Genomic DNA, 27,187 nt, shown 5'->3' on the forward strand with positions numbered 1-27,187 from the left:
GAGAGTCAGTGCAGACTCAATAGGCTGAATGGCCTCCAGCACTGTAGAATTCTATGATTAAACAGCCCGGTGTCAAATGTTGGTTGATAATGCTCCTGTGAAGTGCCTTGGGATGTTTTACTATGTTAAAGGTGCTATATAAATGCAAGTTGTTGTTGCAGAAGCAAGTAATCGATAACCTAGAGTATATTATGATTACAGGCATTAATAAATACCAGCAATAGGCTGTGCCCTGTGGTAGCTCCAAAGTGTTTCTGGGTATTGAGATGCTGTGCCTTGTGGTAATTACAGCATGGAAATGTGTATGGGTGTTAGCTATAATGCGCTCTGTGGTAACTACACAGTGCCAGTATTGGGTATTTAGTGGAGGGGTTGTATTTCCTCTACTACACCATTGTTGCTAGCAAGGATTGACTGAACGTGTTGACTGTAATCTAAAACAAAAGAACTGCACTGATCTGGCCTCTTTCCACGTCCCAAGCATTTTAAGTGTAAAGATAGTTGAACAGCCTTGTGATCTTCTAAGTCTGAACCACAGAACATATGTACAGGGCCTTGGCTTTAATGTCTCAGTACTGCACCAAAGTGTCAGCCTTGATTGTATGCTCAGAATGGGATTTGAACCCATAAACTTCAAACTCAAGAAGGGACAGTGCTACCGCTGAGCCAATCTGACACTCATTTACCTGGTAATTACCAAAAGGGAATTTGATATATACTTGAAAAGGAAAAAAAAATGGGGAAGAGCAGGAGAACGGGAATATTTGGGGAACTCTTTCAAAAAGGCAAAGGGTCACAATCAAATTCCTTCAGAGTGGAATTGCAATGGTGAAAGAATCTGAAAGAAAAATATATTTCCATTTATGAAAATTCAATTAGCAAATAGACTCTCAATCTGTTCTTAATGTTCTTTTTAATAACCTTTACTGATCACTGCCGAGCTTTCTCTTCTATTGCTCTTGACTCTGAGCATCCAGTTATCTTATTTTTATGCTATTTTAAGAAATGTTATCATATCCCTTAATGGTCACTCATTTTAGAGATTGTGAATGTGTATAAGATTGTATAACTAATTGCTATCAGTCAACAATGGCTCGTTAAGCCATCTTAAAACCCAATAGTATGATGGAGGAGATTAAAAATGGTGGAGGAGGTTAGGGAGCAATTGATGTTACTCTGATATGTGAGCAGTGATGATAAGAACACAAGAACTAGGAGTGGCAGTTGGACATCTGGCCCCTTGAGCCTGCTCCACCATTCAATAAGATCATGGCTGATCTTTTTGTGGACTCAGCTCCACTTCCCTGCCCACTCACCATAAGCCTTAATCCCTTTACTGTTCAAAAATCTATCTATCCTTGCCTTAAAAACATTCAATGAGGTAGCCTCAACTGCTTCACTGGCAGGGAATTCCACAGATTCACAACCCTTTGTGTGAAGAAGTTCCTCCTCAATTCAATCTTAAATCTGCTCCCCCTTATTTTGAGCTATGCCTCCTAGTTCTAGTTTCACTTACCAGTGAAAACAACCTCCCTCTTTCTATCTTATCGATTCCCTTCATATTCTTATATGTTTCTATAAGATCTTCCCACATTCTTCTGAATTCCAATGAGTATAATCCCGGTCTACTCAGTCTCTCCTCATAAGCCAACCCTCTCAACTCTGGAATCAACCGAGTGAATCTTTATTGCACCCCCTCCAGTGCCAGTATATCCTTTCTCAAGTAAGGAGACCAAAACTGTACACAGTACTCCAGATGTGGCATCACCAACACCTTATACTGCTGCAACATAACCTTGCTGTTTTTAAACTCCATCCCTCTAGCAATGAAGGACAAAATTCCATTTGCCTTCTTAATTACCTGCTGCAGCTGCAAATCAACTTTGTTGTGATTCATGCACAAGGACACTCCGGTCCCTCTGCACAGCAGCATGCTGCAATTTTTTACGTTTAACTAATAGTCCGTTTTGCTATCTTATGCAGCAGCCTTTATCGTGGCACCTTGTCGAATGCCTTCTGTGAGCCTGTGAGCAATTGATATCAAGCTAAACAACAAAATACTGGACCACACACCTGGTCTGTCGGCTATCTTGCCTTTCTTTGGCTTCAGCTTAGTATTTTCCATACTCTTTTGAACTATGGAGCACAGTAGCACAGTGGTAATCACTGCTGCCTCACAACACTAGGGACCCGGGTTCGATTCTGACTTGGGTCACTGTCTGTGCAGTTTGCACTTTCTCCCCGTGCCTGCATAGGTTTCCTCCAGGTGCTCTGAGTTCCTCCCACACTCCACTAACCATGCTAAATTCTCCCTCAGTGTACCCTAATAAGTGCAAGAGTGTGGTGACTAGGGAGTTTTCACAGTAACTTCTTTGCAGTGTTAATGTAAGCCTACTAATAACACTAATAAATAAATTTAAACTTAATATATGGCATTTTTGTTGTTCAGACCCACTTTAAATGTTTGTTGCTAGCTCTTTTTTCCTTCGAAGCATGAATGCTGTGTGCTCATTTTCCTCTTTCCAATTACTCTTGTCCAAAGTTAGTGAGCCCGAGTTTGAGTTCAATCCACTGGCAGCCGTAGATCTCCGACCCATCAAAATGGCCATTATGTATGTGCATGCTCAGAGAGTGAGTGTTGGCCACTTAATAATGGAAGACATCACAGTGCAGGTTAACCGTGTTTATCACTTTTTGTCTGCACACCTACTCTGTCCAAATGCATCCACTGATGGAGTCACTGAGTAGAGATCAATAATGAGAGTCAAGGCTGTTTTCCACACTCACCACTTGCCCCTTTCCCTAAGAACTCTGAAGCTTAAGGAACAAGGACTTATAATCTCATAGCACTGCTCAGATATGGAGAGATGTGTCAGAGTATCAGAATATGTATTAAGGTTGGATTGACTCAGTCTACAGCAGGAGTTAAGGCTTGGAATCTTTAGTCTATATTGCATCAATTGATGGTTGATTAGCCAATGATGGGGGTTTTATCAATCATAATGTAACACTGCTATGTTAGCGTCAACACGGACACCATTATCTCTGACATCATCACCATTGTATCTTTGTCATCACCACCATTGTCTTTGACACAATTGCCATTAACAACTATCTTCAAGGCTAAATGAATGTAATGGGAATGATTCACATGAACTAACTAGTTATTCTGATTAATCAATTCCACATGTTGCTAATGAAGGTAATAATAACAATAATCTCATGGCAGTACAGACATTGAGAAAAGAGATAGGCTGTCAAAGATTTACATCTTGCATCATCAAGACAGGTGCAAGAATACCAAATTTCAAAGGGAGCGACAATTTATACTGTATGAGAAAAAGGGTGTGAATGGATTGACAAATCAACTCTGAACTACATGACAACCAACTAAAGATTATAAAATGGGCTTGCAATGTGATTCAGTTATACTTGCTGGGAGTTAGATATATTCATATGCAGGTACTTTGCCTCCACAAGCCAAAGAGACACATTCAAGTTTGCACCTTATTTGGATTATAGAAGTGTGGGACCAGTAGTTCCCTGGTGCATTTTCCATGCCAATGCCTTGACCGATCAGAGTTGACTTGTCAACTAATGAGCAATCTTTTTCTCATGCAGTGTAAATTGTTATCCTCTTTGAAGTTTGGCATAGTTGCGAATTCACCCTGACGAGTACAAGATGAAAATCTTCGACAGCATGTCTCCTTATTTCGGCAAAGCTCGAGGTAATAAAAAACTTGCATAACTCTTTAATTATGGCTCCACAGTTTGTACATCTAAACTGAATTCAGCTGGCTTTAGAGATTTTAATCTGCATTTGGGTTTCTGCAGAGCCTGTGATGCAATGCCAAGTTGTACACTGTGTCTATCAGAAGAGGCAAATAAAGGCTCACTAGAAAAAGTTCTTCGTGTCTGGTGCAATTATTTAACTGCTGCTGTGCCAGTCCTAAGCTGCGATAAGTGGAAACTGGGGCTTGTGTAGGCTTCGACTTGGGAAGGGAGTATGCAGTGGGTCAGTGCTGTTTCCCCCAAATGTTCCCTGCGTCTCACGTCTCCACACTCGGGTAAGTATATTTTCAATGCTTATTTTGTTAGGAGTTACGTGCAGCTATCCCTTTACTGGCTGCATGTTTAGCCACATGTGGACCTGGTTTTTCAGAATGCAGAAGGGGCCTCAAACATGTGCTAGACCCCTTATTTGACTGACTGTGTAAGTGGGCTATCATTCCTGTTTCTGGCCCCTGACTGCTAAGTATTTTGCCCAGAGTAGTGTGCCAGCGCTTGCTAAGATTTTCCGACTTCTTATCTTCTAAATTATTGAGCAGGAAACTTCGAGAAAGAGACGTTGCTAGTATAAACATTTACAATAAGTCCAGGGCTTTGATCAAAGGAGATGGATTCAAAGATCGGAGATTAGGAAATCACTTCCGTTGGCTTGGGTCAGGTCGGGTAGAAAAGGCATTGGATGAATTAATACTTTCAGTACCAGGAGAGAGAATGAATGTAATAGGTAAAATCAGAATCAAAATCCGGGGGACGAAATCTCACCTTCGTTGAGTTACATTTTCATGTTTCCAAAGGCAGTTTTCATGAAGTGAAGTCAAGGTCGGTAAAGGACTTTCATGAGGTCAAAAGAGATTGGAATGTCAATGGAGTGTTGCAGCTTTGGATGGACAAGGATTGTTTTTGTTTCTTTGCCTCCATTTTCTATCCCCCTTAAACCTGAAGGCTCCAACCTTCACTGGCAGGTTACTTGAGTATGAAGAATGTCAGTTCAATTCCTTCCTAATGTGCACTTTGCAGCACAGATTCTAATCAGAAACAGGAATCCTGGCAGATTGCTCACACTTACCCTAAAGCCTTTCAGACGCTCAGGGTCACCGCTGCCCTAGTTGAGATTGGATAACTCAGCATGGACTGGACCTGGCATCCAACCTGAGGGCCACCTGCTGCTTGGCTTAGTGCCATCACTCTAGGCATTGCCATTACCCATCGCATGACGACAGGCTTGCTGCAGCTTCTCTTGCATTGAGAAATATAACGTGGCATTTATTTTCCCTCTTTCTACGAGAAAGTCACCATGTGGGGCAGCATGGTGACACAGTGGTTAACATTGCTGCCTCTCAGCACCAGGGAGCCTGCACATTCTCCCTGTGTCTGCATGGGTTTCCTCCGGGTGCTCCGGTTTCCTGCCACAGTCCGAAAGGCAGGCTGGTTAGGTGGATTGGCCACGCTAAATTCTCCCTCAGTGCACCCAAACAGGCACCGGAATGTGGTGACCAGGGGATTTTCACAGTAACTTCATTGCAATGTTAATGTATGCCCACTTGTGTCACTAATAAATAAACATTCTGCTCCTGGTGCGTGTCAAGGAACTGACTGATAATTAATTGCCCAGCTGAGGGTTAAATTTAAGGTCTGCGGCTCCCACTTCAGGACGAGGCACATGAAGTTATTCCTACCTCCCAACAAAATGGTGCCGTAAACTTTCAGATTTACTCTGAATTCCATTCTTCTGCATTCTCACAATGTTGAATTCTGACTGAGGCTGTCAGCTGAGGTGGGTGTTTAAGAAAAGCGTGTGCTTGGGTTCTAACCACTTTGGGAGCAGCTTAGACATGTTCACGTGGCCGTGAAGTGGACTGAGCTGTGTCAGGTGGGGTTTGCTCTTCCCTGACTTAGTGGTGAGCTGTGTACACCATGTGTGCTCACGTGTCCCCTTGCTCTCTGACCAGCTGTGAACTGCACTATAGCAGGGCCGTATCTGCCTGTTCCAATGTTCCCAGTGAAATTAGATTAACTTTACTGTTCGCTGTTCCCATCGAGTTGTGAACTGGTCGACCCCAGGCTTGTCCCAGTCTTAAATCATTGAATCCCTACACTGCAGAAGGAAGTCATTCGGCCCATCAAGTCTGCACTGACCACAAAGCCACCGTGCCCCTATCCCCGTAACCCCACATATTTATCCTGCTAGTCCCCTTGACACTAAGGAGCAATTGAGCTGGGCCAACCAAACCGACCCGCACAGCTTTGGACTGTGGAGGAAACCGGAGCATCCAGAGGAAACTCACACAGACACGGGGAGAATGTGCAAACTCCAAACAAACAGTGACCCAAGCTGGGAATCGAATCCGAGTCCCTGATGCTATGAGGCAGCATTTAACCACTGTGCCACCATGTCACCCAGAATGAGAACAGAATGCTGGGAATACTCAGCAGCTCAGAGAGAGAATCAGAGTTTTTTTTGTCCACAGATATTGTCTGACCCGATGAATACTTCCAGCAGCCTGAAATCGGATGTGAGAATTACAATGCATCATGGCCCACACACACCTAAAGTGATGCTCGTTGTGAAGACTGAGAGTGAGCAGCTTAACGATAAATGATGAGTTGCTGCTTCATTCAGTAAGAGGCACAGATTCAGTCGAGACTAGCTCTGGTGTAAGATAGTGGGAGACTTTCTTTTGGTTTGGTTTGATTTGATTTATTATTGTCACACGTATTAGTGTATAGTGAAAAGTATTGTTTCTTGTGTGCTATACAGACAAAACATAACATTCATAGAGGAGGAAAGAAGAGAGTGCAGAATGTAATGTTACAGTCATAGCTAGGGTGTAGAGAAAGGCCAACTTAGAGCATGGTAAGTCCAATCAGAAGTGCGATGGCAGCAGGGAAGAAACTGTTCTTGATTCAGTTGGTACATGACCTTAGACTTTTGTATCTTTTTCCCGACAGAAGAAGGCGGAAGAGAGAATGTCCACTGTGTGTAGAGTCATTAATTATGCTGGCTGCTTTTCCAAGACAGCTGGAAGTGTAGACAGAGTCAATGAATGGGAGGCTGGTTTGCGTGATGGACTGGGCTTCATTCATGACCCTTTGTAGTTTTGCGCAATCTTGGACAGAGCAGGAGCCATACCAAACTGTGTTACAACCAAAAGAATGCCTTCTATGGTGCATCTGTAAATGCTGGTGAGAGTCATAGCTGACAGGCCAAGTTTTCTTAGTCTTCTGAGAAAGTAGAGGCATTGGTGGGCTTTCTTAACTATAGTGTCGGCATGGTAGGACCAGGACAGGTTGTTGGTGATCTGGACACGTAAAACTTGAAGCTCTTGACCATTCCTACTTCATCCCCATTGATGTAGACAGGGGCATGTTCTCCACTACACTTCCTGAAGCCAATGACAATTTCCTTCATTTTGTTGACATTGAGGGAGAGATTATTGTTGTTGCACCAGTTCGCCAGATTCTCTTTCCGACCCACTATGGTGATGTCATTAGCAAACTTGAAAATTAAATTGGAGAAGACTAGCTCTGGTGTGCGATAGCTCTGGTGTGAGATAGTTCTAGTGATAGACTAACTCTGTGTGAGTTAGTTCTAGTGAGAGACTAACTCTGTGTGAGATAGTTCTAGTGAGAGACTAGCTCTGGTGTGAGATAGCTATGGTGAGAGATTAGCTCTGATGTGGCATGAGCGCTTAACCAGCTCTGCTTAAAACTTGAGGACACTTCTTAAAAGGCAAGACACATTCTGGCTGCAGCAGGGAATAGAACTGGGTCAGGAAACATTGAAGATCAGGAAGTACAACAGTCCAGAGACCGAGTCCCAAAGTTCTCAGATGTCACATTAGAGGTCTTACTGCAGGAGGTGCCCAGGAGGGGCGAGTTCCTCTTCCCAAAGGGAGGGGTCCTGGCAGATGCTAAGAAAGCAGTGGGAGTAGATAGCCATTGCAGTCAATGCTGGGAATCTAGCTCAGTGGACCTGGATGCAGTGCCTAAAGAAATTAAATGATCTCGCATGAGGGTTCAAGGTCAGTGAATACATCCTTACATGCCATATCTCACCAACGGCACCACTAGCCTCATACATTGCTCAATGCACGCCCTTCATCACTCACCTACCAACAATCTCTATCAATCACACCTCATACCTCACATTCCTAGCCTTACCTCTCACACATAACACTGCTGAAAACCTCACACACTTCACAGCTTACACATATCACCAGCGGCATCTACTGACTGGAGGAGGCAATGCTGGCTGTCATTGGAAGAGCCAGTATTGAGTTAGTGGCCAATGGTGAGGCTGAAACCAGTGAGGATTACAGTATATTTCCACCTAATGCCTTTCCTGATATCCCACTTAATCCTCATCCTGCACTATGTTAGGATTTTCAAGCTGCAGATGATATAACCATACACATCTGCTTCCCTCACCATCCCAAACCTCATCGGCACGCTGCCCTCCTGTCTTCATGTTTTTGATATGCAGATACTGGCCAGGCCATGCTGTGGGAGGCTGAAGTCCTTGAGAAAGGACAGACTGAGGAAGAAGACACTTCATCGGATCTGACACGACGCTCTCAGCCACCAGCTCAGATAGTGGCTCTGTGCATTGTTTAGATGGAGACAGGATCTGCATGTAGTGAGTCTCTGGGCTGCAGCAAGGACATGGGGAAAGGTGGCACCTCCCTGGAGGGTGAAGTTGCAGATGAGTTCTGCTGCAGACGACTTGGATGAGGAGAAGAGACTGAGGGATACACAGTCTGAAAAACTTGGTGCACTGGCAGACCTATCAGGAGATCTGTGGTCACTGTTGATGACAGTGGCTCCAATGTGGCACAGGAGCCTATCCTTTCCAGCATGTGTTTGGTGGCTTACTCCATGAGAAAAACCTAAGGCGGTGAAGCAGCTTCTGATTTCCTGAACATGCTGAAGATACCCGATGTCTGAGTTCTGAATGGAAGCATAAACTGGGGTTCTCAGCCTGGTGCCATTCAGACTCCGATTGTTGCCACTGTGACTGTGGGTAAGCAGCGATCAAAGGGACTGCCAGTGTCTCACAGCAGTGCAGTAATCTGTGCTCCAGCAGATTATTAGGATTGCTATCGGCACGCCAACAGTGCCCTTGTTCCTATTGGTCAGCCAGGCCATGCTGCTACAGGCCGGGTAAAGCTGGTGAGGTCTGAAGCCAGGCGCCCTAAGCCAGGAAGTGCTTTGGGAAATCATCCAGGGCTATCTGCAACAGTAGACTTTCACCAGACAGGCTGCAGCACTGAGGTTGTGCTATATAGGGACACCAAAACAGGCAAAGATAACAACAAGACAGGCACCAGAGAGATGCCCAAAGGTGATGAGTTGAATGTTATCTGGTTTGTTGCTTGCTCTGTTAGACAAAGTTGATCTGAAGTAGTTGTTGTGTGGTGGCTTTTATTTAGGGAATATGGCCGGGAGGATGCTGTGATGGGTTATTACTGAGACATGGGATTTTGGAACAATATGGATCCATGTTGTATTGATGGGAATCTGAGTCAAAAGAAGTTCTCATGGGTGGCCTATCTGGAATGTGGATATGGCGGCTGCCTCCTTCTCCTCCTCTTCCTCCTGAGGTGATTGATGGATCCGTCATATCGGGATCTGTATCCCGAAATTGTCCGGTTGTGAAGAATGTGACAAACCATCACGATCCAGGATTCCCATCGTGGTGCGCACTCCCCAGAACATAACCATTGTTTCAGCATTCCCGCTGTGTGTCCGACCTTTCCCATGCCGGCTGGGCTCTCATTATCTGAGTGACTGTCCATGGATGCTGGGAATGCAGACTGGAGTCATCAGTCTCTCTCTGGTTTAATATGGTGGCTGAAAGCTTGCTGGAACAAAGAACTGGCTCAAGACAGGCAAAGCTTAACTGGTACCTGGGTGGTGGACATTGAATGTTACAAGATATGCCGAGCATGGTGGCACACCAACTGCCCATTGAGCAGTTACGGCGCATCTCAGCATTGAGTTATGGCACGCTCCAAGACACATTGCGTGCCTTTGATGACACTCTGCACCATGGGAATGCCCACTATCCTGACAAAGCCACCTGCCCACCTCTCCTGCTCTCCTCTGTTTGGAAGGAACACGATAAAGTCTCCCTCTCTTGGTCAACATGGCCGTTGTCACCTCTTTGATGCAGTGATGGATGGTGAACTGTGCGATTTCAGTTGTGTCGCCATCCCAACCCTGGAACGTTCCTAATGCATAGACATTGAGGGCCACAAGTGCTTTCATCAGCACTGGCAACACCCTCCCCTCCCACCCCTTGCAGATCGGAGACCGCACCTCTGGTTTCCAGGGTGACAAAGTTCAGCAAGCACCTCTTTCATGACCCACAGACAATGAACGCACTGCCCCTGGCTTCAGTGGAAGTTGAAGAAAATGCTTCTGGAAGGTTCTAGCAGGATAAGATCGCCTGCTGAGACCACTTCATCCTTTCCTGTTCCTTCATCCATAAACCGCATTGGCTTCCTCGTTGCTGTTTCGACACCATCTCGCCAACACACTACCGTCCAAGGGAATCGGCTACTTTAGCTCCTCCTGTGACTGTGAGAAAGAAGTGTGCACTCAGGTCTTGTAATAGCTCCCAGCGCCTTCTTCACACTCATGATGTGGAGATACCGGCATTGGACTGGGGTGGGCACAGTAAGGAGTCTCACAACACCAGGTTCTTCACACTCAGTGGACCCTCTGCAGTCTTTACCAACTTTGACCAACTCCTCCAAACAATCAGCACATCCACAAACTCAGCAGAGCCAGTGGAAGCAATCAGCAACTGACCTACAAGTCTGATGATGATGCCTTTGAATAAAGCTCTAGTGGTGTTGCAGGAAGGGCGTTCTTGCTGCCAAATACCTGTTCAGCTGTCTGTATTTAAGAGAAAAACATTAACAAATGTATTGAACTTCAAACTGCCAATGTAGATATGAAATCAGCATTAGACGCTGGTTGATACCTGCCTATTCTGTGTAGCTGCTATGCATGCTCATACAATGTGTGCTAATGTGCTTGATGGAGTGCCATTTGGCACAAAACCTTTGCCAAAGTGGACACAAGTGGGATGGTACCGTTTTTCTTTGAAAGCGGCACCTGTAGTGTTGACTGGCATTGGCTGCCCCTCTGGTTTTATTTAGATTTGCAACACCTGCAGTATTTTGCTTTTTCAGACAAGTTGGGAGCTGGCCTTTCCCAAACTTGTCCCAGAATTCCCAGAGCTGGCCTTTCCCAAACTTGTCCCAGAATTCCCAGAGCTGCTCTTTCCCAAACTTGTCCCAGAATTCCCAGAGCTGCCCTTTCCCAAGCTTATCCTAGAATTCCCGGAGCTCCCCTTTCCTATGTTTGTCCCAGAATTCCCAGAGTTGCCCTTTCTCAAGCTTATCCCAGAATTCCCAGAGCTGCCCTTTTCCAAGCTTGTCCCAGAATTCCCAGAGCTGCCCTTTTTCAAGCTTGTCCCAGAATTCCTAGAGCTGGTCTACCCAAGCTTATCCCAGAATTCCCAGAGCTCCCCTTTCCTATGTTTGTCCCAGAATTCCCAGAGCTGCCCTTTCCCAAACTTGTCCCAGAATTCCCAGAGCTGCTCTTTCCTAAACTTGTCCCAGAATTCCCAGAACTGCCCTTTCCCAAGCTTATCCCAGAATTCCCAGAGCCCCCTTTCCTATGTTTGTCCCAGAATTCCCAGAGTTGCCCTTTCTCAAGCTTATCCCAGAATTCCCAGAGCTGCCCTTTTTCAAGCTTGTCCTAGAATTCCTAGAGCTGGTCTACCCAAGCTTATCCCAGAATTCCCAGAGCTCCCCTTTCCTATGTTTGTCCCAGAATTCCCAGAGCTGCCCTTTTCCAAGCTTGTCCCAGAATTCCCAGAGCTGGCCTGTCCCAAGATTTTCCCAGCTTTCCCGGTGTTGACTGTACTGGACTGAAAATTAATTTCTTTGGATATTTATTCAAACTGCTTTTGATCTCAAACTGTTTTGGGGACTAAAACCACAGAATAGGCTTATAATAGCTTTCAGAACCAATTTAAAAAAGCCCAATGGGTATATAAACAGAAGGCAATTGAGGAACACTTAATTCGTTCCAAAAATGTAAATACAATGCATTCCTTGCAATTAGAGTTACTTTATTGGCAAGGTTAGCTCAGTTGGCTGGACAACTGGTTTATGAGCATAGAGTGACTCTAACAGCATGGGTTCAATTCCCATACCAGTTGAGGTTATTCATGAAGGTCCTTCCTTCCCAATCTTGCCCCTCAGCTGAGGTGTGATGTCCCTCAGGCTAAATCACCACAGTCCAGCTTTGCCCCTCAAAGGGACAGGCAGCCTATGGTCCTCTGTGGCGATATTGGCAAGGAGGGAGGCAATTACACGTAGAGCTTTTTTCTGAAAGTAACTGAAAAGAAGTCCCAGATTTATTAGCACTTGACTACAGCCTCCAGAATGAGGCTTCTTTTAAAGAAACAAAATACAAAATATTCAGGCTGAGGAGATCTGGTACGCGGATTTGGTAAGAAAATCCAGCCTGGAGATCTAGTATAGGGATCTACACAAGAGAATCCCCAGGGAGACCAGGTAAGAAGGCTTCATGAATGAAATTGTGATTTGCTCTTGAAATCCTCGTTTGGTTTTGGGTTAATTTGCTGTGGGAGATATCCTCCTTCTGGATTCATTCTGCTCTCCAGGCAACTCCTGGTAGCTAGTTGGAAAGAGACATCCAAAGATGCCCTTCTTGAATACTTTTACATGAGATTCTGAGGAAAGGCAAAGATTTGTTTCTGATCTTTCCCCCTTTGGGTCCGCGGGCAGCACAGTGGCACAGGTGTGCAGCACAGTGTTTAGACCCCAGCTGCCTCACAGCCCTAGGGACCCAGGTTCGATTCTCAGCTTGGATTACTGTCGCACATTCTCTCCGTGTCTGTGTGGGTTTCCTTTCGAGTACTCCAGTTTTCTCCCACAGTCTGAAAGACATGCTGGAAAGACATGCATTGACCATGGTAAAGTGTTCCTCGGTGTACCCGAACAGGTGCCGGAGGGTGGCGACTAGGGGAATTTCACAGTAACTTCATTGCAGTGTTGATGTAAGCCTACTTGTGACTAATAAATGAACTTTCAAACTTTCGTAAAGCCCCGGATTCAGGGGAGGGTATTTTGCTGAATTAATAGTTGGTAGCGTGGTGGGATACAGCCTGGGAGGAAAAACAATTTTCTGGCTCCTATAGCGTTGGCTCAGTGGTAGCACTCTCCCCTCTGGGTCAGGTAGGTTGTGAGTTCAAGTCCCACGCTGGAGATTTGAGCAGGTAATCTGGGTTGACTCTCCAGTGCAGTACTGAGGTAGTGCTACACTTTTGGAGGTTCTTTTGAATGGGATGTTAACCACAGGCCGGATAAGGGCCTGTCCTCGCAGGTGGATGCTAAAGACAGTTTTCAAATAACAGCAGAGGAGTTCTCTCACAAAAAAAAACTAGATTATCTGGGATCGGAGGCATGGGCACAGTGGTATTATCACTGGACTAGAAATCCAGGGTGATAGTCTGGGGACACAGGTTTGAATCCCACCACAGCAGATGGTGAAATTTGAATTTAATAAAAAATCTGGAATTAAAAGTCATGAAAACATTGCCAATTGTTGTAAAAACCCATCTGGTTCACTAATGCCCTTTAGGGAAGGAAATCTCCGTCCTTACCTGGTCTGGCTGACATGTGACTCCAGAGCCACAGCAATGTGGTTGACTCTCAACTGCCTGCTGTAATGGAGGGCAGTTAGGGATGGGCAGTAAATTCTGGTATAGCCAGTGATGCCACATCCCATAAATGAACAATAAAATATGAAAATTGACTAAAAATGAACTTGTTTGGCTGTAAGGCACTTTGGGGTGCATTGAAGTTGTCATAGAGTCATAAAGGTTTACAGCATGGAAGCAAGCAACACTCAAAAAACGCAACACCATTTGGTTTAATAGGCACCTAAGCAATGGTGCACTGTGACCAAGTGTCTACTATCTACAGGTTGTAGTGCAGCAACTCACTAAGGCTTCCTTGGTAACAACTCCCAAACCCACGGCCTCTATTGCCCAAGAGGTCAGGGAAAAACCATTAGCACAAAGCATCCCATTACATCTCATGCCACTTGACAAATATTGCTGCTTTTTCACTGTCACTAGGCTAAATTCCTGAAATTCACTGCTTGAAAAAAACCAAAAGAGAATCTCTGCATCACACAGACTATAGTGGTTCAAAATGATAGCCCATCATCAGCTTCTTGAGGACAATTAGGGATGAACAATAAATGTTGGCCATGCCAACAATATTGTACCAAAAATGAATTTTGAAAACTGAAGTTACATGGATAGCAGGTAAGGTATATACAAGGTTGTCCGTGCCAAATGGTGTATGCTCCAACACTCATTGTTTACATCCATGAACAGCTGGCAAGGCCCTGAAGGTCAGCAGCAGCTGTAGAACAATACCCCTGGCAAGGGAAGAGGAAAATCTGGAGGTATGTAAAATGTAACATTCGCAAAAGATGAAAAAGCAGTATTTATTTCAATGAATGTGACACAGTAGGATCTGCATGGGGTGTTATTGGTTATGAACCGGAGTTCTGATTCTCATTGGATGAAGTTCCATTAGTTACTGCAATTTCAGTAGTAATATGTAAAAGGAACCTCCTCAATCCCTAGGTAAGTTTGCCAACATACCATCATCTACAATGCAATTGATTCAGGGATAGCCACTCCAGCAGAATAGAACAGACACTCCAACATGATTACTTAAAACACCCAATGGGTGAAAACATGTAACCACAGTTTTTTAAGATATCATTCAAGAGATGAGGGCATCACTGGTTAAGTCAGCATTAATTGCCCACCTCTAATTGCCCTTGGTCGCAAGCTGCCTTCTTGAGCCATTGCAGTCCGTGGAGTGTAGGTGCACCCACCATTGTGTTCTTTTCCGAGATGTCACCTAGGGTATAAGGCAGGAAGATCCAGTAGTTTTCCATTTGTTAGTACATTAGTGTTGCATTTCGTGTATCCATTTCTTAAGGTTATGGGCCAGGTGTGGAAGGTGGGATTAGAAAGGGCACCTGTTCCCGGGCTGGCATGGACAAGTTGGGCCAAATGGTTTTCTTCTGTGCTGTAACTTTTCTATGGTTCAAACTACACCTTAAGACAAAATGTAGTATTACCCTTCAGTTGGGATATGCACGACAGGTGAGACTTGCGAGGTCTGTTTTACTGTCTGAGGTCTAAGATATAGGCAAGAAGGATCTAGCCAACAGATCTAGAATTTTCATAAGATGGAAGATATATTAGCAGCAGAAGCTTAATCTGCACTAGTTCATATCTTCAGGACATAAAATACAAAAGAACAATTAAAGTCATCCCCAGTCCAGCCATTTGCTGTCACCAGCCTCTTGACTTGCATTTATCTAGTTCTTTAGTGTAGTTAAATGTCCTAAGATGCTTCACAAGAATGTTGCCAAGCAAAATTTGACACTGGGACACAAATGGAGATATTAGGACTGGGGTACAGACAAAAAGTCAGAATTGGCTCAACAGAAACTTCTTGGTAGGTTGTAGTGCTTGAGAAGTTTTACGAGATAGATAGGTTGAGGCGGTGGACTGATTTGAACGCAATGATGGGAATTTAATAACTTGCTATCTCACTGGGTGAGATGGTGATATGGTGCATTATAGTATAATTCTGGGGGCCAGGCTATTTCTCTAGGGACACAGGTTCAAATCCCACCATTGCAACTGATGGAATTTGAGTTAAGTCATTAAAAAATCTGGAGTTGAAAGCTAGCATCAGTAATGGTGACCATGAAACCACCATCAACCCATTTGGTTCACTAATGTCCTTCAGGGAAGGAAATCTGCCATCTATATCTTTACCTGGTCTGGCCTACACCTTGCTCCAGAACCACAGCAATGTGATTGACTCTTAACTGCCCTCTGAGGCAGCTGCCCAAGCTACTCAGTTCAAGGGCAATTAGGAATGGCAACAAATGCTGGTAAAAGAATAAATAAAGGTCTGTGCTGTCCATTTTCTAAAGAAAGAAAACAAGATAGGCTTGTTTTCTTTTGTTTGCTCAACATTTTTGTTCCAAATAGTGAGCAGAAATAATCCTGCTGCAATGACTCATCCCCTACAATGTGCTACTTACCCCCATTTCGCAGTATTTCTGCAGTCTGACAACATAGTGAGACAGGGTGAGAAAGAACAGGAGTAGGAGTTGTCTCTCAGAGCAACCCTCTATTCAAGCTTCCTAGATGATATGTTTGGAATTTATTGAACAGGCCAGACAGAACAAAAATGAAAGATTACGTTGGAGTTGTTCAGACCCCATAACTGCAGGAGGAATCATTGAACAACCCCTATCCTGGGAAGCTTTTATGCTGCTACCTCCCGTTAGGAGGAGATGATGTCGCAATGCAGAAACGTTGAGCTAAGAAACATTGAACTAAGAAGAAGAATATGTTTTCTCCATGGCCACACCCCTCCTTACCTCTGTAACCTTCTCCAGCCCTACAGCTCCCTGAGATATCTGCGCTCATCCAATTCTGGCCAATTGGCAATCCCAATTCCCATTGTATCACCTTTGGTGGTCATGCTTTTAGGACCATGTCTTGGTCCTAATCTCTGGAATTCCCTTTTTAATCCTCTCAACCTCTCCAACTCTCTCTCTTCCTTTAAATTGTTCCTTAATATGTACCTTTTTGACCAAGATGTTGGTCAACTATCCTAATATCTCCTTCATGTAATGTTCTATGTTCTATGTTCATGTTGCTCAATCTTACATTCATTTGATAAATCACCTTTGAATATGTTTAATGATAAATGCGAGTTTGGGCCAAATGGCTTGTTATTGTGCTCTGGATACTATGGCTGGAACTTTACCACCTTGCCTGCTACGGAATCGGCATGGACGAGGGTCTGACACGGGAATCTCCGTTGATCTCGGGCGGGAATTTCCGGTCTCACCTGAGCAAGGCCGTAAAATTCCACCCTATACAAACAACCCTCTAAAAATCTGGGCACACTACCCTTTATCAATATAATCAGTAAGTTCTTCAAAAACACTGTTGAATTTGTCAAAAGTGACTTTGACAATGCGATATTGGCTGACTTCATGAATTTTTAAATATTAATTCATTTTATCTGAAAGTTTTGGATTCTGAGGACAACGGGTTTCCTGTTGTTTGTACCCTCCACTGTTGGGGAATCTGCGGCGGGGGTTGCCGCCAGCCAGACCGGAAGATCCTGCCCTGAGACTTTGCCCACAACTCACGATTGACTAACTGATCAGTAGCTCCCTACTTAATTCTTCTCTTCCTCCTTCTGTATGAAATCTCTTAGCCTCTATCCCATTAAAATTAGGAGGTTCCATCCACTGCATTTAGGGTTTCCAACCCTCCACAATTGGAGTCTCCAGGAATTAAAGATCAGTCTTAGGACACTGTTGTATGTGTGCAATCCTGGTGAGAAACTTCCTTTGAACATTTTTCTTTACCAAATATGAAAACATTGAAATGGGGCAAACAAAATGGCTGCTTAGCTAACAATTAAGCATCATCTGATTGGGTAATGAGTCTTTTAGCTTTTCATTTAGCTTAGGATGGCAGTGCGCATGATGTGTTGACTAACTAATGGCTGGAATGTGGGGGCAAATCATCTGATGTAACCTTCAGGAATATGCAGTTGGAAACCCTAACCACATTATGCTTATTTAGTTATTGAGTTTATTTATGCTTATATAGAGGAAGGAATGCAAGCCTTTTCAAGTAGATGTTGGTTTCTCCTGGAGATCAAAAAGAAGTTATATTTTAATTGTCTACTGTTACATTATTATCCAGTATGTTACTAGACTGTGCACAACAGAGGTACAGAAATGTTACAGTATATAGAACCTAGCACGTCCTCAAGACATCTTAAAGCTTTTTACATCAAATGAAGTGCTTTTTCAAAGTATGGTAGTTGTTGTAATGTTGGAAATGCAGAAGCCAATCTGCAGATAGCAAAATCTCACAAACAATAATCTGATAATATTCAGATACAATCAGTGCAGAAAGAGGCCACTTGGCCCATTGGGTCTGCATCAATCCTCCAACAGAGCATTCCACCCTTCCCTCTGCCCTATCCTTTTAACCCCACGCATTTGCCATTGAAAGCAGATCATCTGCTTTTTTTGTTGGTTGAGGGATAAATATTGATCAAGACATCAGAGATAACTGGTCTGCTCTTCCTTGAAATAATCAAAAGGTTTCTTACATGCACTGAGAAAGTAGACATAACTTAGGTTTAATGTCTCTTCTGAAAGGTGGCATAATGGTCAGTACTGCTGCCTCACAGTGCCAGGGACCTGGGTTCAATTCTAGCCTTGGGCAACTATTTGTGTGGGCTTGCACATTTTGCTTGTGTCTGTATGGGTTTCCTCCAGGTGCTCCAGTTTTCTCCCACTGTCCAAATATGTGCAGGTTAGGTTGATAGGTCATGCTAAATTGACCCTTAATATTGGGGACCAGCAGGGTAAATACGTGGGGTTATGGGGAGAGAGCCTGGATGGGATTGTCATTGGTGCAGACTCAATGGGCTAAATGTAGGGATTCTATGATCTATGTTCTATGATCTCCAGCAGTGCAGTACTCCCTCAGTACCGCTCTGGAATATCGGCCTAGAATATGTATTGTGGGGCCTGAACTGACTCAGCATTGAGACTCAGGTGGGTGACTGTTCTCCAAATGTTAATGGGTTATTGGCAGGAAGTGCCCAGTGATACTTGGTTGGAGAGCATGAAACTTAGCAAGGCAGCAGCTCACCAATAAAGGAGAAACTGTGTCTGCGGCAGGAAAGCGAGAAGATGTTTATAACGGCAAAGTGGAGATATCCAGGTACCACCACAGGTTCCTGTGCCTGAAGTTCTTAGGGTGGGAAGGTGGCCCTACTTCACCAGTTGGCCAAGCTTTCTCAAGCGCAGGGCATTGTAGATGCCACTCTTGTGCTCATTAGAGTTCTCGATAGTAAAACCATGGCTCACACGAGCATTCAATTCTTGTTCAGATTGCACAAAGTTGGCTTTTATTTCCTGGCATCCATGAGATCGAGGGGTCATCATCGAGCTGTTTAAAATGATGAGAAGGATCCAGTCGGTTTGAACATAGGCAAGTCAGCCCTTTGAGCCTGCTCCACCATTCAATCAGATCATGGCTGATCTCTTTCTAGTTTCAAATCCACTTCCCCCTACTTGCCTAAAGAGAAGCTGAGTCTCGAGATGGAGGAGTCGAGGACGTTGGAGTTTAATCTTTAAAATTAGAGCCAGTCTTTTCAGTACAACCAGGGAGCATCTTTTCCACAGGAAATCCTGTGAAAATCCAAAATCTCCCCCCCCCCCCGCTATTTGCTCAGTTGGGACTTCCAAGCCGGAGATTGCTGGATTTATGTGCAATAAAAGAATCAAAGGATATGGAACAAAGGATTCAACATAAAGATCAGGCATAATCCAATTAGTCCAATAATCCATTCATCCTGAGGGCTGGACTACTTTTGTCCTGTGTTTCGATGGTGTCTGAACATTAAGTCTGGGTTCTAGCGTAGGGTACTTCAGTACTTTTTCTTTCATTTGCTTTTTCTTAAGATGTGGGCATCGCTGGATAGCCCAGCGCTTGTTGCCCAGCCCTAATTGCCCGTGAGAAAATGGTTGGTGAGCCGCTTACTTGAACCGCTGCGGTAAGTACACACGATGTGTTGTTTGACCCAGTGACGGTGAAGGAACGGCAGTGTAGTTCCATGTCAGGATAGTGTATGCCTTGGAGGAGAAACCTGCAGATGGTGATGGCCCCATGGGTCTGCTGCTCATGTGCATCTGCTGCTAGAGATTGCAGGTTTGGAAGATTCTGTTGAGGGAGGCTTGACAAGTTGCTGCAGGGCATCTTGCACATGGTACACACTGTGCATCAGTAGTGGAGGGAGTGAATGTTTAACGTGGTGAATGGAGTGCCAATCAATTGGACTGCTTTGTCCTGGATGGTGCTGAGCTTCTTGAGTGTTTTTTGCAGCTGCACTCATCCAGGCAAGTGGTTATTCCATCACACCCTTGACTTGTGCCTTGGACAGGGCAGGCAGTCTTTGAGGAATCAGGAGGTAAGTTACTGTTCATAGAATTCCCATCATCTGACGTGTTCTTGTAACCACAGTATATATGTGACTGGTCAAGTTTCTGGACAATCCTCAGGATTTAATAGTAGGAGAATTCAGCGATGATAGTGCTGTTGAATGATAAGGGGAAGATGGTTAGATTCTCCCTGGTTGGAGATGGTCATTGCCTGGCACTTGTGAGGTGCAAATGCTACTTGCCACTTATTATGGGCTTATTTTGGGTGGCACGGTAGCACAGTGGTCAGCACTGCTGCTTCACAGCTCTGGGGATCTGGGTTCGATTCCCGGCTTGGGTCACTGTCTGTGTGGAGTTTGCACATTCTCCTCGTGTCTGCATGGGTTTCCTCTGGGTGCTCCAGTTTCCTCCCACAGTCCAAAGATGTGCAGGCTAGGTTGATTGGCCATGCTAAAAATTGCCCCTTAGTGTCCTGAGATGTGTAGGTTAGAGGGATTAGTGGGTAAAATATGTAGGGATGGGGGTGTAGGGCCTAGATGGGATTGTGGCTGGTGCATACTTGTTGGGCTGAATGGCCTCTTTCTATGCTGTAAGGTTTCTATTTTCTATTTTTATGATTCTAGCCCAAGCTGAATATTGTCCAGGCCTTGCTGCATATGGGCTGCTTCAGCATCTGAGGAGTCATGAATAGTTCTGAACATCATCTGCAAACATCCCCAGTCCTGACCTTATGACAGAGGGAAGGTCATTAATGAAACAGTTGAAGATGGTTAAGTCTAGGACACTACCTTAAGGAACTCCTGCAGTGATCTCCTGAGACTTCCAACAATCACAACCATCTTCTTTTGTGCTGGGTATGACTCCAACCAGTCATTTTTCCCCCAATTCCCATTGGCTTCAATTTTGCTAGGATGCCTTCATATCACACTGGATTTAATGCTGCCTTGATGTAGGAGTTGCGGCATTTTTTGGCCCCAAATGATTTGCCCTTGGTCAACTGATTCAAGCAGAACCTTCAAATGACTTCCTGTCCTTACCACACTGTACTGAGCAATGAAGTGTAAACATTGTTAGGAAAAATGCCCAGTGACAGACCCCCCGCACTTGGCAAGGCCAACAACCACATGGAAAAGACGGAGCAGAATTTAACTGAAAACATAAATGTTGGCTGGAGCCATTAGCTCACATTTAAGGCACCTGCTGAGCTGGCCAGGGTCCAGGATCTCTAGCATTCTGACTTTATGTAAATACATGACTCACCCGGCATCTTGAGATTCAGTGCGGGTTTAGCCTAGTGCATCTCCCTATCAGAATGAGGCCAGGACAGATATCCAGTGTGCCTCAGAGACAAAGTACTGTAAAATGTGATGCATAGTCAATTAGGAATGTCGACTCCAACACCCAATCTTTCACCCCTACCCACTACTGACTGTGGTTAACAGCTTTTGATAGCTGTTACACAATGCTGCATTATTTTACTTCAATCAGTTTCTAAGTTCTTTCATTGACATACAGGCTGGATGGTTGGGTTGTACAGTAAGGATCTCAGTTCTCTGCCCCTCTATCTCTCACCGCTGCCTCAATCGTGCTGCCCTGTCTAATCCCTCCAATTGCCTCTCTGTCTCTCTGTGAATCATCACCATCTCTCACTCAGTGCCCTTCAATCATCACTGTCTTCTTCAGCTTCGTAAAGAAACTTCAAACTGAAGTTTTTTAAAAATCAAAATAATTCTTTTTGAAAGTGCATTTTTTAACAAATTAATAAAACCATTAATAATTATTTAAAAGGATACCTGCGTGTTACTGACTGGAGATATCATTGATAACACCAGGTTTAAGTCCAACCGATTTATTTGATAGTAAACTCACTAGCTTTCGGGTTTGTCCCTTCGTCAGGTGAATGGAGAGTTCTGGCCTCAGACAGAGCATATAAAGCACAGACAGTTTACAGATTACTGATTAGAATGCAAATCTTTACACCTAATTTGCTGTTCAAGTCCTAAAATGGCTAACAATGTGAGTGGAAGGAGCACTGATCACAGGTTAAAGAGATGTGTATTGTCTCCAGACAGTACAGTAAGTGATGTTTTGCAAACCCAGGCAAGTCACAGCGGTTACAGATAGCGTGACATGAACCCAAGATCCCTGTTGAGACCATCCTCATGTGTGCAGAACTTGGCTATCAGTCTCTGGTGTTGTCAGACTTTTTACTGTGTTTACCCCTGTCCAACGCTGGCATATCCACATCATGATATCATTGATCGCATAGTGAATAAGGACAGATTTGAAGCCTGGATTTTTTTCCAATGAAATGAATCAAAAAGGAAGAAACTTGAATTCATATAGTGCCTCTGGAGGAGGGAACCGAGTGTAGGGTGTCGAAATTTGCTGATGACACCAAAATTGGTGGAAAGGCAAATTGTGCGGAGGGTGGGGAGAGTCTACAGAAGGATCTAGATAGGCTGGGCGAATGGGCCAGGAAATGGCAAATGGAATTTAATGTTGGCAAGTGCGAGGTGGTCCACTTTGGTAGGAATAATGGTAGGAAGGATTATTACTTACGTGGAGAAAAACTGCAGCAGGCGACGGTGCAGAGGGACCTCGGGGTCCTTGTGCATGAGTCGCAAAAACCCAGCTTGCAGGTGCAGCAGGTGGTCAGGAAGGCGAATGGGATGCTGGCCTTCATCGTGAGGGGGATTGAATATAAAAGTAGGGAGGTCTTGCTGCGGCTGTATAGGGCATTGGTGAGGCTGCAGCTGGAGTACTGTGTGCAGTTTTGGGCGCCGTACTTACGCAAGGATATTTTGGCCTTGGAGGGAGTGCAGAGGAGGTTTACTAGGCTGATACCGGAGTTGAGGGGGTTGAGCTATGAGGAGAGGCTGAATAGATTAGGCTTGTACTCGTTAGAGTTTAGAAGAATGAGGGGAGATCTCATTGAGACGTATAAGATGATGAATGGGATGGATAGGATAGAGGTGGAGAGACTCTTCCCGCTCAGAAAGGATAGTAGGACTAGGGGGCATAGCCTCAAGATAAAGGGGGGGCGGTTTAGAACGGAGTTGAGGAGGAACTTCTTCACTCAAAGGGTGGTGAATCTCTGAAACTCTCTGCCCGTTGAAGTGGTGGAGGCTGCCTCGCTAAATATTTTTAAGAGGCGGGTTGATGGGTTTTTGATGAGAGAGGGGATTAAGGGTTATGGGGAGAGGGCGGGAATGTGGAACTGAGCCACGACAGATCAGCCATGATCTTATTGAATGGCGGGGCAGGCTCGAAGGGCTAGTTGGCCTACTCCTGCTCCTATTTCTTATGTTCTTATGTTCTTTCACATCCTCGGGACGTCCCAAAACGCTGCCCCAGCAATAAAATATTTTTGAAATGCAGTCACTGTAGAAAACATGGCAACCCATTTGAACACAGCAAGATCCCAAGAACAGCCATGAAATAACGACCAACTCATCTGATTTTTTTTTCAGTGATGCTTGTTAATAGATAAATATTGGTCAGAACACCTAGAATGAGATTTAAACCCATGAATTTCTGGCCCAAGAAAGATAGAAATCAATTATGGATGATGACCATTAAGCTCCTTTTCAGTTCATGAGTAGAGTTGTTATGTATTCAAGCGTCTGATCATAATCAGACAGAATGAACATCAGAAAGAAATGGCTTGCACTTGTATAGCACCTTTCACAATCTCAGTTCGTCACAGGGTGCAACACAACCAATGAAATACTATGGAAATCTAGTCACTGTTTAACGTAGGAAAACTAGAAAAGAAAGCTTCAGTAGTTATGTGAAATAAATTGTAGATATTGGTTTAAGATTAATGTATCAAGAGATCCACAATGGACATGGCCTTACAAGGTGTAAATTTGTTTCTGCATGAGTCTCTGTTCTTTTGTGTGCATCACATATACGAGTGAGTTTATGGGTCTGTATGTGTGAACTAGTTGGTGTGCAAGACCTGATAACAGGGATAGGGTCTGGGTGGAATTGTTGTCGGTGCAGACTTGATGGGCCGAATGGCCTCCATCTGCACTGTAGAGATTTTATGATTCTACAAACTGAATGGCCATCAGCCCCTCATCAATCCTTGTGTTATTCCCATGGCAGTTTACTATCGCAAGAACAACCGGTTCCAGGCAGTGAGGGTGAAGCTGCAGAGCCCAGAGTACAAGCTGAGTAAGATCAGAACCTCGACCATCATGACCGATTACAATCCGAACTATTGCTTCGCCGGCAAGGTGGCATCACTCAACGAACTCAAGGAAGTGCCCAGGAGAAACATCTCCTTGCTGAGGTGGGTGACATCAAAACTCTCACAGGCAGAAAAGAATCGTAGAATCTTACAACACACAAGGAGGCCATTCAACCCATCATGCTCCTGACCGCCCTTTGAAATAACTCTGCAATAAGTATCACACACCCTGCTCTCATCTCAAAGCTCCTGGAAATGGTCCCTTATATCCAAATCTCTTTTGAAAGCTGCCATTAAACCAGCATCCTATGTCCTTTCAGGCAGTGCATTTTAAATCATAAGATGTGTGTAAAAAAGAATTGTCTTTATCTTTCCTATTCCCGACACTCCTCCCCCACCCCTATCAGTTTTGAGCCAATCATCTTAAAGCTGTGATCCCTGGTTACTGACCCTCCAGTCAACAGAAACAATTTCTTTCTATCTGGTCTATCAAAATGCCTCATAATTTTGAAAACAATTCAATCTTCCCTTCACCCAGGAGGACAAGCCTAGCTTCTCCTAGAGGCTTAGGCTAGCATACCATTGGGTAGCTCAGGTAGAGCAAGGTTTATGCCTGAGTTGGGGAGTGGGTGGGTGGTGGGAGGGTGTTATTGTGGATCTTGGGCAGGGATGGGTCAGTATCCTTCTAAATCCTTTATTTAAGAGGATGCCCCCATAGATAATTTTACCCTTACCAATCCTGATCCTACTTGTTTATGGGACTCAACAAAATGGAGTGGAACCTGAATGGTGCAAGCTTCGCCCAGTTAGTTCCTGAAATGGTTATCAATATGTTGCAGGAACCCAATTTGCAGGTTAAAATAGTCTGGGGTATTGTTTTGGCAGAGATTGATTGGTTGAGGCTTGATCTCCAGCCAGGACAGGCAATTGATTGGTTGAGGCTTGATCTCCATCCAAGGCAGGCAATTGATTGTCAACTAGATGTGTTCCACATATTATTTTATTTATTTATTAGTGTTAAAGGTTTACATTAGCGCTGCAATGAAGGGGGCGATTCCTCCAAAAGTGCTGAATTGGTGGGAAAATTTTTCGAAATCACGACTTTTTTTAATGCAGCTTCTGACTTGAATGTCCACATTCTGTGCACTGCAGAGGTCCCAGTCGTAAATCTCATTAAAAACCCAGGGGTTGGGGCCTATTCACACTGGGGTCTGATAGTTCTGGAACTCTGCGCTTGCGCAGTGGCTCCCGATCTGTCAATCTCCCCGTTTGCTGGCCAACTCGATTGCTGGCCATTCCGGAGGGATCTCCCACTAATTCCCTGAAAGTGGGGAGCTACTCTAAACCTTGTCGGAATGAAGTACACCTGGGAGATGCTACCAGCAAGTTCTGTGTCGGGCCCAATAATCACACGCAAAATACATTTAAAATACATTAAAAAAAATTCAAATGACTTTCTTCTCTTCCTGCTGGTTTCCAGGGTGGTCTTGACTGCGACTGTTCCCTGACGCGTGCGCGAATCCCATGAAATGGCCAACACGCGGTTCCCCCGACCAGACCCAGTTGCAGGTCGCGATGGGAGAATCAGCTCTGAAGTTACTGTGAAAATCCCCCAGTTACCGCACTCCGGTGCCTGTTTGGGTACATTGAGGGAGAATTTCGCATGGCCAATGCACCTAACCAGCACGTCTTTTGGACTGTGGGAGGAAACTGAAACGCCTGGAGGAAACCCACACAGACATGGGGTGAATGTGCAGACTCCACACAGACAGTGACCCAAGCCAGGAATTGAACCCAGGTCCCTGGCACTGTGAGGCAGCAGTGCTAACCACTGATATAGTCAGGGTGGCAAAAGGGAGTGTAGATTTGGTCCATATTTAAGGATATAGATCAGATTGGACGAGAGTTAAAGTTTTGTTGGAAAGAAGGACTTTAAATGTGGGCCTAAAAGAGGCATTTAGACGTATAAGAGGTAGAGGGGGAAAGTCTGGCCAGAGGTTGAATTTGAGTGCAGGTATGAGTCCAGGCGTTTTTCTTTTAGGAATGGACACAGAAGATAATGGGTTTAATGATGGGTCAGCGATATGCAGGTGGTGAGGCACAATAAAAACTATCATTGATATGGAGCTTTTGGCAACCATCGGACATACACTTTGCAGCTAGTGAAGCACTTTTTGAAGCATAGTCACCATTGTCATTTTGGAATCACAGTAACCAATTCGCACAAAGCAAGCTCCCAGAAACAGCAATGTGATAATGACCAGATTCTGCAATGTTTACTGACAGATAAATACTGGCAGGTGACCAGGGATAATTCTCCTTATCAAAATAGTACCATAGGGTCATAAGCAGCCACTTGAAAGGGCAGAAGGGACTTTGGTTTAACATCTCAATTAAAGGACTGCACAGCACCCCTACAATGCTGCACTAGAGTGTCAGCTTCAATTTTTCTTGAGCTCATGTCTCCGGAGTGAGATTTGAACCTAGAATCTTGTAACTCAGCTACTAGAGGGCTCCCGACTGAATCACAGCTGATGTAATATGTGAAAGCACTCAGAGACGGCCTTGTCTTTGTCAGAGACCATGGGAATGGAGAGGTCATCGGGGCAGCACGGTGGCACAGTTGTTAGCACTGCTGCCTCACAGCGCCCAGACCCAGGTTTGATTCAGCCTTGAGTCACTGTCTGTGCGAAGTTTGCACGTTCTCCATATGTTTGCGAGAGTTTCCTCTGGTTCTTCCGGTTTCCTCCCACAATCCAAAGATGTGTAGGTTAGGTGTGTTGGCCATGCTAAATTGCCCTGAGTGTCAGGGGGACCAGCCAGGATAAATGCATGGGGTTATGGGGGTAGGGTCTGGGTAGAATTGTGGTTGGTGCAGACTCGATGGGTCGAGTAGTCTCCTTTTGCACTGTAGAATTCTATGATTCTATGATAAGATCTTGTATAGCCAAGCTCCAGCAACAGATTAATTTGAGATGTTCTGGGAACATGACCGTTTGCTCATTGTTAACTGATGGGTGGGAAATCATGGGGGTTAGCAGAGAGGAGGCGTTCAAGCTTGCAGTA

The 27,187-nt window shown here is 44.6% G+C and overlaps 1 protein-coding gene across 1 annotated transcript in view; it reads left to right on the plus strand.

The window, feature by feature from the left end:
• ltk (leukocyte receptor tyrosine kinase) overlaps positions 1-27,187 on the plus strand; it is a 172,911-nt gene that overhangs the window by 122,711 nt on the left and 23,013 nt on the right. The window contains exon 12 of the mRNA XM_080203025.1: positions 24,037-24,223. Within this exon, the coding sequence (XP_080059151.1) occupies positions 24,037-24,223 (187 nt within the window). The remainder of the gene's footprint in view (positions 1-24,036; positions 24,224-27,187) is intronic.

Source organism: Carcharhinus amblyrhynchos, chromosome 14, assembly GCF_965287045.1.
Source record: "Carcharhinus amblyrhynchos chromosome 14, sCarAmb.v2.hapA, whole genome shotgun sequence".
Classification (NCBI taxonomy): Eukaryota; Metazoa; Chordata; class Chondrichthyes; order Carcharhiniformes; family Carcharhinidae; genus Carcharhinus; species Carcharhinus amblyrhynchos.